The 14,832-nt window shown below is 37.1% G+C and overlaps 1 protein-coding gene across 4 annotated transcripts in view; it reads right to left on the bottom strand.

Annotated features, from left to right (window-relative positions):
• COPG2 (COPI coat complex subunit gamma 2) overlaps positions 1–14,832 on the bottom strand; it is a 153,868-nt gene that overhangs the window by 46,310 nt on the left and 92,726 nt on the right. For all 4 annotated transcript variants that reach the window (XM_059074237.2, XM_067042158.1, XM_059074238.2 and 1 more), the window contains 3 exons: positions 13,698–13,886; positions 1,518–1,613; positions 975–1,218 (listed from right to left, as the gene is read on the bottom strand). In XM_059074237.2, the coding sequence (XP_058930220.1) occupies positions 975–1,218; positions 1,518–1,613; positions 13,698–13,886 (529 nt within the window). The remainder of the gene's footprint in view (positions 1–974; positions 1,219–1,517; positions 1,614–13,697; positions 13,887–14,832) is intronic.

Here is a 14,832-nt window from a genome sequence, read left to right as displayed (position 1 = left end):
GAGTGGATGATATAGGTGAGGATTTCTGTTTGGGATAGTTTGAATTTCAAGCTGAATTTAAAGTGCCTTAGATAGCCAGACATACAAGTTCACGAAAGAGACATGACTGCAATGCCACAGCATATCAGCAGAACTCTGGAAGTGATTACCAGAATCAATGTTTATGTTGAGTAGACAAACCCCTAAGGAAAACTAACGTTTTAAGGAACGGAAGAGAAGCTCTATAAATTAGACTGAGGAGTGATGGAAAGATGCAGGCTATTGTGGAAACCAAGGGAAGAGAGCTTCATGAAGTGTTTAGGTAACAGTATATCAAATTGACTGAGGTGAACAAGGGTAAGAACATTAAAGTGTCTAACTTGATTTTCCAACTAGCTGATAAGTAATTTCCAAAAAAAACAGCTTCAGAAGATTTTTAAGGGAGAGAGCAAGATTATAGTGAGTTGAAGAGAAAATGGAGAATAAGTTCATAGGGGCAGCTAGTAATAGCTCCTACAAGGTTACATAACGGGAAATATGGTCAGTAGCTAGTGAGAGACAATGGATCAAAGGAAGGCATATAGTTTTAACAGGGGAGATTTGGACCAGTTCATATGCTAAGGGGAGGAGGAAGTAAAAAAAAAAACCCCTAAGACCTGTTTAAAAAGTCACTTAAAAACTACAGAGGCAGAAAGACACACAAATTTCACAGACATTCATCCTTATGGCCGTAACTTGGAAAAAATGGATGACGCCATCATAGTCTTCTGTCATACCGAAAGTCAAGGGTTATTTGTCTCTGATACAGGCAGAAATCAGGATGGAAATTGGAATACAAAGGAAGAGCTGTACATCTGGGGCTTAAGTGTGCTCCAAGATCCCACCATCAAACAGATGTTGCAACTTCATTTTCCAATTTCATTACCACCCCCTTGAGTTAATAAGCATTTCACAAGATCAGCAGTTACACCATTATTAGTGTTCCAATGACTCACCAGCTCTGACAGCCTCATTCTCCAGTACCACCCTATTAAAAATAAAGCGGATATACTTGGAGGGGACAGGCGTTCTGGGGCCCTCTTTGCCCAACAAATGTAGAATCTTAGTAGCCAGAACAGTGTGTTCGCAGTCCTCGATGAATTCACAAAGGTGGGCTAGACCTGCCTCTTTACTCTCAGGGTTCTCTTCCACAATGCTGATTATGCAGTCCACAATGGCTCGCTTATATTCAAAGCCTCCCTGGCAAAAGAGAAAACTGCCATTCATTCTGAGGACACTTTTTGGAGAAATGCTTATACTCCAAGGCTCATGCTGTAATATTCAGATTTCATTTCCCTTCCCTTATGAAAGAAACAAAAGCGTTTTTTTCCTCCAAGTGGGAAAGCCAAAGCAATAGCATGTATAGTAATAAGACAGAAACCAGAATTAAGCACACTATTTGAGATGCATACTGAGATGATAAAGAAAGCTGCTTTAAATACTATGGCATAAGAATTTAAAGAGAGCAACTTTGCACGATTAAAAAGTAGTACACCTACATCATCTCGGAGCATGTTGGAGAGGAAAGTCATCATGACGCTGTGCTTTCGAGGGTATTTCTGACAGAGAGCACTAATTGCCTGTACAACCACCACCTGTAGAAAAACAAACAAAAAGGACATGCACCTTTATAATGACTGTACAACTACCACCTAGAGGAAAACACAGAAAGGACGTTCACCTTTATAACGTTAGCTACTTATTTACTGCAAGCTAAGAAGGCACTATAGTTAACTAAAATAACAATAATGGTTCTTCATGAAAGATAAGCAAAGGAGACCTCAGAGGAAAATAAAAAGCAATGTAAAAATGAAGTGTATTCAAGAGACCCCAGGGCTTCCCTGGTGGCGCAGTGGTTAAGAATCTGCCTGCCAATGCAGGGGACGTGGATTCAAGCCCTGGTCCGGGAAGATCCCACATGCCACAGAGCAGTTGGGCCCATGCGCCACAGCTACTGAGCTTGCGCTCTGGAGCCTGCGAGCCACAACTACTGAGCCCACATGCCACAACTACGGAAGCCCGCGTGCCTAAAGCCCGTGCTCCACAACAAGAGAGGCCACCGCGATGAGAGGCCCGCACACCACAACGAAGAGTAGCCCCCGCGTGCTGCAACCAGAGAAAGACCGTGAGCAGCAATGAAGACCCAGTGCAGCCAAAAATAAATAAATAAAATAAATAAAAATTTTTTTAAAGACCCCACCCCTTTGCTCCAAGCAAATAAGCTTTGAGCGTATTTTAAAATTTTACATTTAAAATTTTCACATACAAATTTTAAAGTGAACAGTAAAGATAAAAAGCTTAAAGACTGATTTCCATAGAAGAAATAGAGAAAGTTACCAAGGAACTATTTCACAAAATGGTTTCTAGGAAATTTTTACCACAACTTTAAAGACCAGTGTCAAGAAGTGAAAAGAGTGTGAAATTTTACCCTACTTGCAAGCTAACAAGTTAGACTGCTACAATTTCATGGATGCTAGAAGAATACACAAGAATCCTGGATCAGAGATGAAAGACAGTTATTTAATCACAGCAAAAGCAATAGCCAGGATATCAGCATTTGGGGGTCAGTTTCCTAAGCCCCAATTACCATAGGACAATGCAGAAAGGGCCAGATAATACTTGAGCCCCACAGTAGGCTGCATTACAGGAGATTTTGAGATATGGAACTTGAATATTTTACAGTGGGCAGTAAGCATGCCAGTCCTCTGTTCAGAAGGGAAACATTACCTTTACTATACTGGGCAATGAGCATGTTTGCTTTTTGCTCTAGAGGCAGGACTAGCTGTATCTTCTAGGGCTGTATGGAAACAGGCCATTTACTACTTTTAGGGAGATGCTTTTATCTTTTGAGACTGGAAGAGATCTTGCACTACACAAAGGGAACAAAACTGGTATAGTAGGAAACAAAGGGCAGTTGGGGCCTAATTTGCAGGGTGTGCAGAAATGCAAGAAATTTATGGAAGACTGGAGACCTGTCTGCCAGCAACCAGATAGTCCCAAATCTATATATGTTGTTTCAGAGCATAGAAAATGAAGGAAAACATCCACAATCTTTTATGAAGCACTGATATATAAACCTAATAAAGATGGTATACACACAAAAAGAAAAATTACAGATGGAAATCATTTATGAACATTGATGCAAAAATTCTAAGTGATGCATTAGCTAACAGACTCTAACACTACATACAGTAAGAAAAGAATATGCCATGATGAAATGGAATTTATAACTAAGAATGCAAGAATGATTCAACATTAGAAACTTAATATAATTCATCAATATTAATGAGTCTGAGGAGAAAAATCATGACTATATCCATAGATGCTGAAAAGCCTTTGATAAAATTCAACAGTCATTCCTAATAAAAATTCTTAAAAAAATAAAACAGGAATGGACAGACACTTCCATTTTATACACACACACACACACACACCCTTCAATCGTACTGCCAGCATATTACTTAATAGGGAACCCCAAGGGTCATCTACTTTAAGGTCAGAAACAAAACAAGGATGTTACTATCTCGACTGTTATTTGACATTATTCCAGCACTATTAGCCAATGCAGTTAGACAGGAGAAAACAATTAGAGGAATAAGAATTAGAAAATAAAAGACAAAACTATCTTTATTTACAGATGATATAACAGTATAACATGGAAACCCTAGAGAATTGATAATAAAACTAACTCAATAAAATAATTCAGCAAGATAGCAGGCTGTAAAGTTAAAATGCAAAAATAATACTATTCATATACACAAATAATAAGTTAGAAGACACAATGAGTAAAAAAAGATTTATAACAGCAACAATAAAGTACATAAAAGAATTTTTAAAACATTCAAATCTAATATAAAAAATACTATAAAATATTCATGAAAGGCACAAAAATAGACTTGAACAAATTAAGAAATATCCATTTCCTTCATTAGGATATCTCAACATCATTAAGATATTTGTTCTCCCCTAAAAAAACTTATAAATTTAATGTGATCCCAATAAAAATGCCAATGAGTTTTGTTTGTTTGTTTTGGGTTTTTTGCCTCACCATGCAGCATGTGGGATCTTACTTCCCCGACCAGGGATCAAACCCGTGCCCCCTGCAGTAGAAGCACAGAGTCTTAACTACTGGACTGCCAGGGAAGTCCCGAGATTTTTTTTAAATGAAGCTAGACAAGTTAATACTAAAATTTGTAAGGATATATAAACATGTAAGAACAGCTAGGGAAACAATGAAAATAAAGAGCTATGAGAGGAGACTAACAGATATTAAAACATCCTTACAAAGCTTCTATATTTAAAATAGTGTGTAGTACTGATGCATGAATAGGTAAAGAGAACAAAAGAATAGAATAGAAAGCCCCCAAAGAGACCCAAGTACATATGGAACTTTAGTATATGATAAAGGTAATACCTCAAATACCAGGCAAAGACAGACTTTTAAACAAAATTTTAGGGGGCAACTGGATAGTCATTGGAAAAGGATAAGATTAGATCCACTTCTCATTCTACATACAATAATAAAATCCAATGGATCAGAGATTTAAATGTTAAACATGAAACTATACAAATACTAGAAGAAAACATGGGTGAATTCTTATTCACCCATTCAGATTCTGTAGTCTGAAGGGAAAGGCTTTCTAACTATTACTCAAAAGCCCAATATAATAAAAGAAAAGATCAACAAAAGAAGATGTGGCAAATATATACAATGGAATATTACTCAGCCATAAAAAGAAATGAAATCGAGTTATTTGTAGTGAGGTGGATGGACCTAGAGTCTGTCATACAGAGTGAAGTAAGTCAGAAAGAGAAAAACAAATACTGTATGCTAACACATATATATGGAATCTAAAAAAAAAAAAAAAAAGTGGACATGAACCTAGAGGCAGGACAGGAATAAAGATGCAGACCTACTAGAGAATGGACTTGAGGACACAGGGAGTGGGGAAGGGTAAGCTGGGACAAAGTGAGAGAGTGGCATGGACATATATATACTATCAAATATAAAACTGATAGCTAGTGGGAAGCAGCCACATAGCACAGGGAGATCAACTTGGTGCTTTGTGACCACCTAGAGGGGTGGGATAGGGAGGGTGGGAGGGAGGGAGACACAAGAGGGAAGAGATATGGGGATATATGTATATGTATAGCTGATTCACTTTGTTATAAAGCAGAAACTAACACAACACTGTAAAGCAATTATACTCCAATAAAGATGTTAAAAAAAAAGATCAACAAATTTGACTACATAAAAATTAAAAACTTGTGCATGACAGACACCTTAAGGAAAGTCAAAAGACAAATGAAAAACTGGGAGAAAATATCATAACACATTTCACAGATAAAGAATAAATATCCCTAATATACAAAAAACTTTAACTGAGGAAAACGACCAAAAATCTTATAGAAAATGGGAAAAAAGACATGAGCAGACAATATTAAAAAAGAGATATTAAATGATCTTTAAAAATATGAAAAAATGTTTACCTTCCCTCATCATTAGAGAAATTCAAATTAAAACTACACTGAGATACCCTTTCTCACCCAACTGATTGGAAAAACTTCAAAATACAATATATGTACTCTATTGGTAAGGCAATGGGGAAACTGGCACTCTTTCACACTGCTGGTAGAATTTAACATTCTCTACAAAACTACATATTTATTTACCTTTCAATCCGAGTATATGAACTTCTAGGAATTTACCCTGAGGACACACCTCCACAATTTCAAGAAAACACATGCAGAAAGCTATCCACTGCAGCATTATTTGTAATCACAAAATACTGCAGACTATCTAAACGTCCAAGCATAGGAGATTCATTCAATAAACTATATTACAAAATGACCTTCATAACCTCCCAAGGTGTCCCAAAGATTCTACTTGAATATACAGGTTACGTTTGTTTTTTAAAAGTAGATAAATACAAGAAGAAGAGAGTAAATAAAGTCAGCTATACTTCTTGACTGAGAATTAAATAAAAATGAAGGAATAATATCTTTTTACTTTAATTCTTCTAACTGAAATTTATTGCTATTTTGATTATCTCTGACACATTCTCACCAGTTCTCTTCAACACAGTACTGGAAGTCCCAGCCATTTTAATAAGGCAAGAAAAAGAAAGGAAAGGTATTTGGATTGGAAATGAAGTAAAAATGTCTCCATTCATAGATAACATGATTATTTATACAGACAATCCTAAGGAATGCATATAACAACTACTAGAACCAATAAGGGGACTCAGCAAGGATACCGAGTTATGGGAGAGTTAAAAAAGAAAAAAGCATTTTTAATATACTAGTAGCAAACAATGAAATAGAAATGGTAATAAAATGGAATTTAAAAAGCATAAAATATTTATATATAAATTTAACAAAAGACATGCAAGAACTCTAGAATAAATGCTATAAAACACTGCTCAGAGAAAACAAAGAAAACCTAAATAAAGGAAGAGGTATACCATATTCATGAACTGGAAGAATAAATAATATTAAGCTATCAATTCTCCTCAAATTGATTATAGATTCAACACAACCCCAATCACAATCCTAGAAGGCTTTGTTTTACAGAAATTATAAGCTGGTTCTAAATTGTATATGGAAATAGGAACTAGAATATTAAAAATAAGAAGGACAAAGTTGGAAGACCACATATTTAAGACGTACCATAAAGCTACATTAATCGATACAGTGAGGTACTGGCACAGGATTGACAAATAGTTCGATAGAATGTGATACGGATCCCAGAAATACACCTACAATTATAGAGTTATCTGATTTTTAGACAAAGATGCCAAGGCACTCCAATGGGGAAAGAGAAGTGTTTTAAACAAATTATGCTAGAATGACTGGAAATCAGAACGGAAAAAAACTGAAATTATCACACACAAATATTAATTCAAGTTGTATCATAGACCAAAATGTAAAAAGCTAAAGCTGTAAAACATTTAAAATAAAACATAGGAAAATATCTTTAAGACTTGGAAATAGACAAAAGATTTTTAGGACACAGAAAGCAATAACTGTGAAGGAAAAAAATTAATAAATTAGACTTCATAAAAATTTAAAACTTCTGCTCATCAAAAGACATTCTTAAGAAACAAAATAGGGAACTGAAACAAGATGGTGGAGTAGAAGGACATGCTCTCACTGCCTCTTGTGAGAACACCAGAATCACAACTAGATGATGGACAATCATCAACAGGAAGACACTGGAACTCACCAAAAAAGATAACCCACATCCAAAGACAAAGGAGAAGCCACAGTGAGATGGTAGGGAGGGGTGCAATCACAGTAAAGTCAAATCCCATAACTGCTGGGTGGGTGGGTGACTCACAGACTGGAGAACACTTAAACCACAGAAGTCCACCAACTGGAGTAAAGGTTCTGAGCCCCACATCAGGCTTCCCAACCTGGGGGTCTGGCAACAGGAAGAGGAATTCCTAGAGAATCAGACTGTGAAAGCTAGTGGGATTTGACTGCAGGACTTCGACAGGACTGGGGGAAACAGAGACTCCACTCTTGGAGTGCACACACAAAGTAGTGTGTGCATCAGGACCCAGGGGAAGGAGCAGTGACCCCAGGGAAGACTGACCAGACCTACCTGCTAGTGTTGGAGGGTCTCCTGCAGAGGACAGGGGTGCTGTGGCTCACCATGGGGACAAGGACCCTGGCAGCAGAAGTTCTGGGAGTACTCCTTGGCATGAGCCCTCCCAGAGTCTGCCATTAGCCCCACCAAGGAGCACAGGTAGGCTCCAGTGTTGAGTTGCTTCAGGTCAAACAAACAACAGGGAGGGAACCCAGCCCCACCCATCAGCAGTCAAGCAGATTAAAGTTTTACAGAGCTCTTCCCACCAGAGAAACAGTCAGCTCTACTCACCACCAGTCCTCCCATCAGGAAACTACTACAAGCCTCTTAGATAGCCTCATCTACCAGAGGGCAGACAGCAGAAGCAAGAAGAACAACAATCCTGCAGCCTGTGGAACAAAAACCACATTCACAGAAAGATAGACAAGATGAAAAGGCAGAAGGCTATGTACCAGATGAAGGAACAAGATAAAACCCCAGAAAAACAACTAAATGAAGTGGAGATAGGCAACCTTCGAGAAAAAGAGCTCAGAATAATGATAGTGAAGATGATCCAGGACCTTGGAAAAACAATGGAGGCAAAGATTGAGAAGATGCAAGAAATGTTTAACAAAGGCCTAGAAGAATTAAAGAACAAACAAACAGAGATGAACACTACAATAACTGAAATGAAAACTACACTAGAAGGAGTCAAAAGCAGAATAACTGAGGCAGAAGAACGGATAAGTGACCTGGAAGACAGAATGGTGGAATTCACTGCTGCGGAACAGAATAAACAAAAAAGAATGAAAAGAAATGAAGACAGCCTAAGAGACCTCTGGGAAAACATTAAATGCAACAACATTCGCATTATAGGGGTCCCAGAAGGAGAAGAGAGAAAGGACCAGAGAAAATATTGGAAGAGATAATAGTTGAAAACTTCCCTAACATGGGAAAGGAAATAGCCACCCAAGTCCAGGAAGCACAGAGAGTCCCATATAGGATAAACCCAAGGAGAATCACGCCGAGACACACAGTAATCAAATTGGCAAAAATTTAAGACAAAGAAAAATTACTGAAAGCAGCAAGGGAAAAACAACAAATAACATACAAGGGAAGTCCCATAAGGTTAACAGCTGATTTCTCAGCAGAAACTCTACAAGACAGAAGGGAGCGGCATGATATACTTAAAGTGATGAAAGGGAAGGACCTACAACCAAGATTACTCTACCCGGCAAGGATCTCATTCAGATTTGATGGAGAAATTAAAACGTTCACAGAAAAGCAAAAGCTGAGAGAATTCAGCACCACCAAACCAGCTCTACAACAAATGCTAAAGGAACTTCTCTAAGTGGGAAACACAAGAGGAGAAAAGGACCTACAAAAACAAACTCAAAACAATTAAGAAAATGGTCATAGGAACATACATATCAATAATTACCTTAAATGTGAATGGATTAAATGCTACAACCAAAAGACACAGGCTTGCTGAATGGATACAAAACAAGACCCATATATATGCTGTCTACAAGAGACCCACTTCAGACCTAGGGACACATACAGACTGAAAGTGAGGGGATGGAAAAAGATATTCCATGCAAATGGAAATCAAAAGAAAGCTGGAGTAGCAATACTCATATCAGATAAAATAGACTTTAAAATAAAAATGTCACAAGAGACAAGGAAGGCCACTACATAATGATCAAGGGATCAATCCAAGAAGAAGATAATAACAATTATAAATATATGTGTACCCAACATAGGAGCACCTCAAAACATAAGGCAACTGCTAACAGCTATAAAAGAGGAAATCGACAGTAACACAATAATAGTGAGGGACTTTAACACCTCACTTACACCAATGGACAGATCATCCAAAATGAAAATAAATAAGGAAACAGAAGCTTTAAGTGACACAATAGACCAGATAGATTTAATTGATATTTATAGGACCTTCCATCCAAAAACAGAAGCTTACACTTTCTTCTCAAGTGCACACGGAACATTCTCCAGGATAGATCACATCTTGGGTCACAAATCAAGCCTCGCTAAATTTATAAGAATATTGAAATCGTATCAAGCACCTTTTCTGACCACAACGCTATGAGATTAGAAATAAATTACAGGGGAAAAAAACGTACAAAACACAAACACATAGACGCTAAACAATATGTTACTAAATAATCAAGAGATCACTGAAGAAATCAGAGGAAATCAAAAAATACCTAGAGACAAATGACAATGAAAACACGACAGTCCAAAACCTATGGGATGCAGCAGAAGCAGTTCTAAGAGGTAAGTTTATAGCTATACAAGCCGACCTCAAGAAACAAGAAAAAATCTCAAAAAAGCAATCTACCCTTACACCTAAGGAACTAGAGAAAGAAGAATAAACAAAACCCAAAGTTAGTGGAAGGAAAGAAATCATAAAGATCAGAGCAGAAATAAATGAAGTAGAAACAAAGAAAACAATAGCAAAGATCAGTAAAACTAAAAGCTGGTTCTTTGAGAAGATAAACAAAATTGATAAACCATTAGCCAGACTCATCAAGAAAAAGAGGGAGAGGGGCTTCCTTGGTGGTGCAGTGGTTAAGAGTCCTCCTGCCGATGCAGGGGACGCGGGTTCGTGCCCCGGTCCGGGAAGATCCCACATGCCGCGGAGCGGCTGGGCCCGTGAGCCATGGCCGCTGAGCCTGCATGTCCGGAGCCTGTGCTCCGCAACGGGAGAGGCCACAACAGTGAGAGGCCCACGTCCCACAAAAAAAAAAAAAAAAAAAAAAGAGGGAGAGGACTCTAAATGAATAAAATTAGAAATGAAAAAGGAGAAGTTACAACAGACACCACAGAAATACAAAGCATACTAAGAGACTACTACAAGTAACTCTATGCCAATAAAATGGACAACCTGGAAGGAATGGACAAATTCTTAGAAAGGTATAACCTTCCAAGACTGAACCAGGAAGAAACAGAAAATATGAACAGAGCAATCACAAGTAATGAAATTGAAACTGTGATTAAAAATCTTCCAACAAAAGTCCTGGACCACATGGCTTCACAGGTGAATTCTGTCAAACATTTAGAGAAGAGCTAACACCCATCCTTCTCAGACTCTTCCAAAAAATTGCAGAGGAAGGAACACTCCCAAATTCATTCTGTGAGGCCACCATCACCCTGATACCAAAACCAGACAAAGATACTACAAAAAAAGAGAAAATTACAGACCAATATCACTGATGAATATAGATGCAAAAATCCTCAACAACTTACTAGCAAACAGAATCCAACAGCACATTAAAAGGATCATACACCATGATCAAGTGGGATTTATCCCAGGGATGCAAGGATTCTTCAATATATGCAAATAAATCAATGTGATACACCATATTAACAAATAGAAGAATAAAAACCATATGATCATCTCAATAGATGCAGAAAAGCTTTTGACAAAATTCAACACCCATTTATGATAAAAACTCTCCAGAAAGGGCATAGAGGGAACCTACCTCAACATCATAAAGGCCATATATGACAAACCCACAGCAAACATCATTCTCAATGGTGAAAAACTGAAAGCATTTCCTCTAAGATCAGGAACAAGACAAGGATGTCCACTCTCACCACTATGATTCAACATAGCTTTGGAGTCCTAGCCACAGCAGTCAGAGAAGAAAAAGAAATAAAAGGAATACAAATTGGAAAAGAAGAAGTGAAACGGTCACTGTTTGCAGATGACATATACTATACATAGAGAATCCTAAAAATGCCACCAGAAAACTACTAGAGCTAATCAATGAATCTGGTAAAGTAGCAGGATACAAAATTAATGCACAGAAATCTCTTGCATTCCTATACACTAATGATGAAAAATCTGAAAGAGAAATTAAGGAAACACTCCCATTTACCACTGCAACAAAAAGAATAAAATACCTAGGAGTAAACCTACCTAGGGAGACAGAAGACCTGTATGAAGAAAACTATAAGACACTGATGAAAGAAATTAAAGGTGATACCAACAGATGGAGAGATATACCATGTTCTTGGATTGGAAGAATCAATATTGTGAAAATGACTATACTACCCAAACCGATCTACAGATTCAATGCAATCCCTATCAAATTACCACTGGCATTTTTTACGTAAGTAGAACAAAAAAAATCTTAAAATTTGTATGGAGACACAAAAGACCCCGAGTAGCCAAAGCAGTCTTGAGGGAAAAAAACAGAGCTGGAGGAATCATACTCCCTGACTTCAGACTATACTACAAAGCTCCAGTAATCAAGACAATATGGTACTGGCACAAAAAAAGAAACACAGATCAATGGAACAAGACAGAAAGCCCAGAGATAAACCCACGCACCTGTGGTCAACTAACCTGTGACAAAGGAGGCAAAGATATACAATGGAGAAAAGACAGTCTCTTCAATAAGTGGTGCTGGGAAAACTGGACAGCCACATGTAAAAGAATGAAATTAGAACACTCCCTAACACCATACACAAAAATAAACTCAAAATGGATTTGAGACCTAAATGTAAGACCGGACACTATAAAACTCTTTAGAGGAAAACATAGGAAGAACACTCTGTGACATAAATCACAGCAAGATCTTTTTTGATCCCCCTCCTAGAGTAACGGAAATAAAAACAAAAATAAACAAAATGGGACCTAATGAAACGTCAAAGCTTCTGCACAGCAAACAAAACCATTAACAAGACGAAAAGACAACCCTCAGAATGGGAGAAAATATGTGAAAACGAAGCAACGGACAAAGGATTAATCTCCAAAATATATAAACAGCGCATGCAGCTCAATATTAAAGAAACAAACAACCAAATCCAAAAATGGGCCGAAGACCTAAATAGACCTTTCTCCAAAAAAGACATACAGATGGCCAAGAAGCTCATGAAAAGCTGCTCATCGCTAATTATTAGAGGAATGCAAATCAAAACCACAATGAGGTATCACCTCACACCAGTTAGAACGTGCAACATCAGAAAATCTACAAACAACAAATGCTGGAGAGGGTGTGGAGAAAAGGGAACCCTCTTGCACTGTTGGTGGGAATGTAAATTGATACAGCCACTATGGAGAACAGTATGGAGGTTCCCTAAAAAACTAAAACTAGAATTACCCATATGATCCAGCAATCCCACTACTGGGCATATACCCAGAGAAAACCATAATTCAAGAAGACACATGCACCCCAGTGTTCATTGCAGCACTATTTACAATAGCCTGGTCATGGAAGCAACCTAAATGCCCATCTGCAGAGGAATGGATAAAGAAGATGTGGTACATATATGCAATGGAATATTACTCAGCCATAAAAAGGAACAAAATTGGGTCATTTGTTGAGACGTGGATGGATGTAGAGACTGTCATACAGAGTGAAGTAAGTCAGAAAAAGAAAAACAAATATCGTTTATTAACGCATATATGTGAACCTAGAAAATGGTACAGATGAACCAGTTTGCAGCACAGAAATTGAGACACAGATGTAGAGAACAAATGTATGGACACCAAAGGGGGAAAGCCGTGGGGGGGTGGGGGGTGTGTGATATATTGGGCGATTGGGATTGACATATATACACTGATGTGTATAAAATTGATGACTAATAAAAACCTGCTGTATTAAAAAAAAGTACCTTCTTGATAAAATGTTTAAAATTAAAAAAAAAATTGTCTTGCATAAAGAAATACTTATTTGAAGTTCACAATTAACTTCAGTTTTAAATATTTTCCTTTTTAAAGTTCAAAATATATTTTTATATTGTTAACTTTAAAATAGTATGCATAGTATGATTATATTTCTATTAATTTTTTTCTGAATATATCTAGCTATTCATTACCCAACTACACATATACAGAGCTATATTTGGAATCATGTTTAACAAATATCATAAAGTTGTTCTGGGGTATTGAGATTGTGGGTAATTTGTAGCTGTTTTTTAGATGATTTATTTATATTCTTCATATATATGTCATGTACATCTCTATTTTTAATAAGAATTATTTTTAAAAAGTAATTAAAATTTATTGAAATAAAATAAAATGAAATGAAATAGGTAAGCCAGAGACTGGGAGAAAACATGCTCATATTTAAACTCTTACCTTGAACTCATCTGAGATTTCAGACACAAAGGATGATATCTGCTTCATGAGCCTGTCCACACTGCTCTCACTTCCAGTTTTGAGGAGTGTAGTAATGGCCAGGGTAGCAATGCTTCTGTTCGAGTCTGTGATCAAGTTTTCTAAGTCCAGATTGCAGGCAGTAACAGCAGAGGGGTGCTTCATTGCCACCTTGTCAAAGGGCAAGAAAAAAATTAAGCAAATTGCTACTGATAAAGACCACAACTTTAAAAAATAAAAGAAGACGAAAATAAAAATTTTTTTTTACTTTAAAAAATGGAATTTTATTTCCTTTATTTGTAATTACTATTTGAGCCTCCCCTTATAATATGATCACCATTAATTTTACAGTTGTGGAAAACCAGAACCAGGAATTTAAAAGTTTCCTTTATTTTTCACAACTCACACACATACACTGTATTTTATTTTTACAAGAGATAAATAAACTGACACCAAGCATTGTAAATGGATGACCACAACAAAAGCAACAATGACTGCAATTACCAAACACTACACACTCATACTATGTCATAATATTGACATTCAGTCCAGTAATCCTCCACTGTAACAGCTCCTTTATTTTGCAGTGAAAATTGATTTGTATACTTTTTGCCTCTGAATCCTTGTGGGATTTTTTTTTTATCCAAACAGACAGTGACAAAAATTATAATCATCCTCATCAGTTCACTCAGTCCCAGGTAATTAATTTTTTTTCATCTTGATCTTCTGTTAGCACTATTATAAATTCATAAGTTTTCCATTAGAGTTCTGAAAATGCTTATTCATTCAGTTCAGCAGTATAGTCAGTTACCAGAAACCTGTATTTATCACAGTCTTTTCCATGAATTCCTTGAAAATGAAACCCTTTTAGAGGAATATTTTTGTGAAAGCATCAGAGTACACCCAGAACTGTCTGTAAATGACAAAAGACTTAAAAATGACCACTGTTAGGGCTTCCCTGGTGGCGCAGGGGTTGAGAATCTGCCTGCTAAAGCAGGGGACAAGGGTTTGAGTCCTGGTCTGGGAAGATCCCACATGCCACGGAGCAACTGGGCTAGTGAGCCACAACTACTGAGCCTGTGCTCCACAACAATAGAGGCCACGATAGTGAGAGTCC

The sequence above is a fragment of the Kogia breviceps genome, chromosome 9, assembly GCF_026419965.1.
Source record: "Kogia breviceps isolate mKogBre1 chromosome 9, mKogBre1 haplotype 1, whole genome shotgun sequence".
Lineage (NCBI taxonomy): Eukaryota > Metazoa > Chordata > Mammalia > Artiodactyla > Physeteridae > Kogia > Kogia breviceps.
This window is presented reverse-complemented; position numbering and strand designations above follow the sequence as displayed.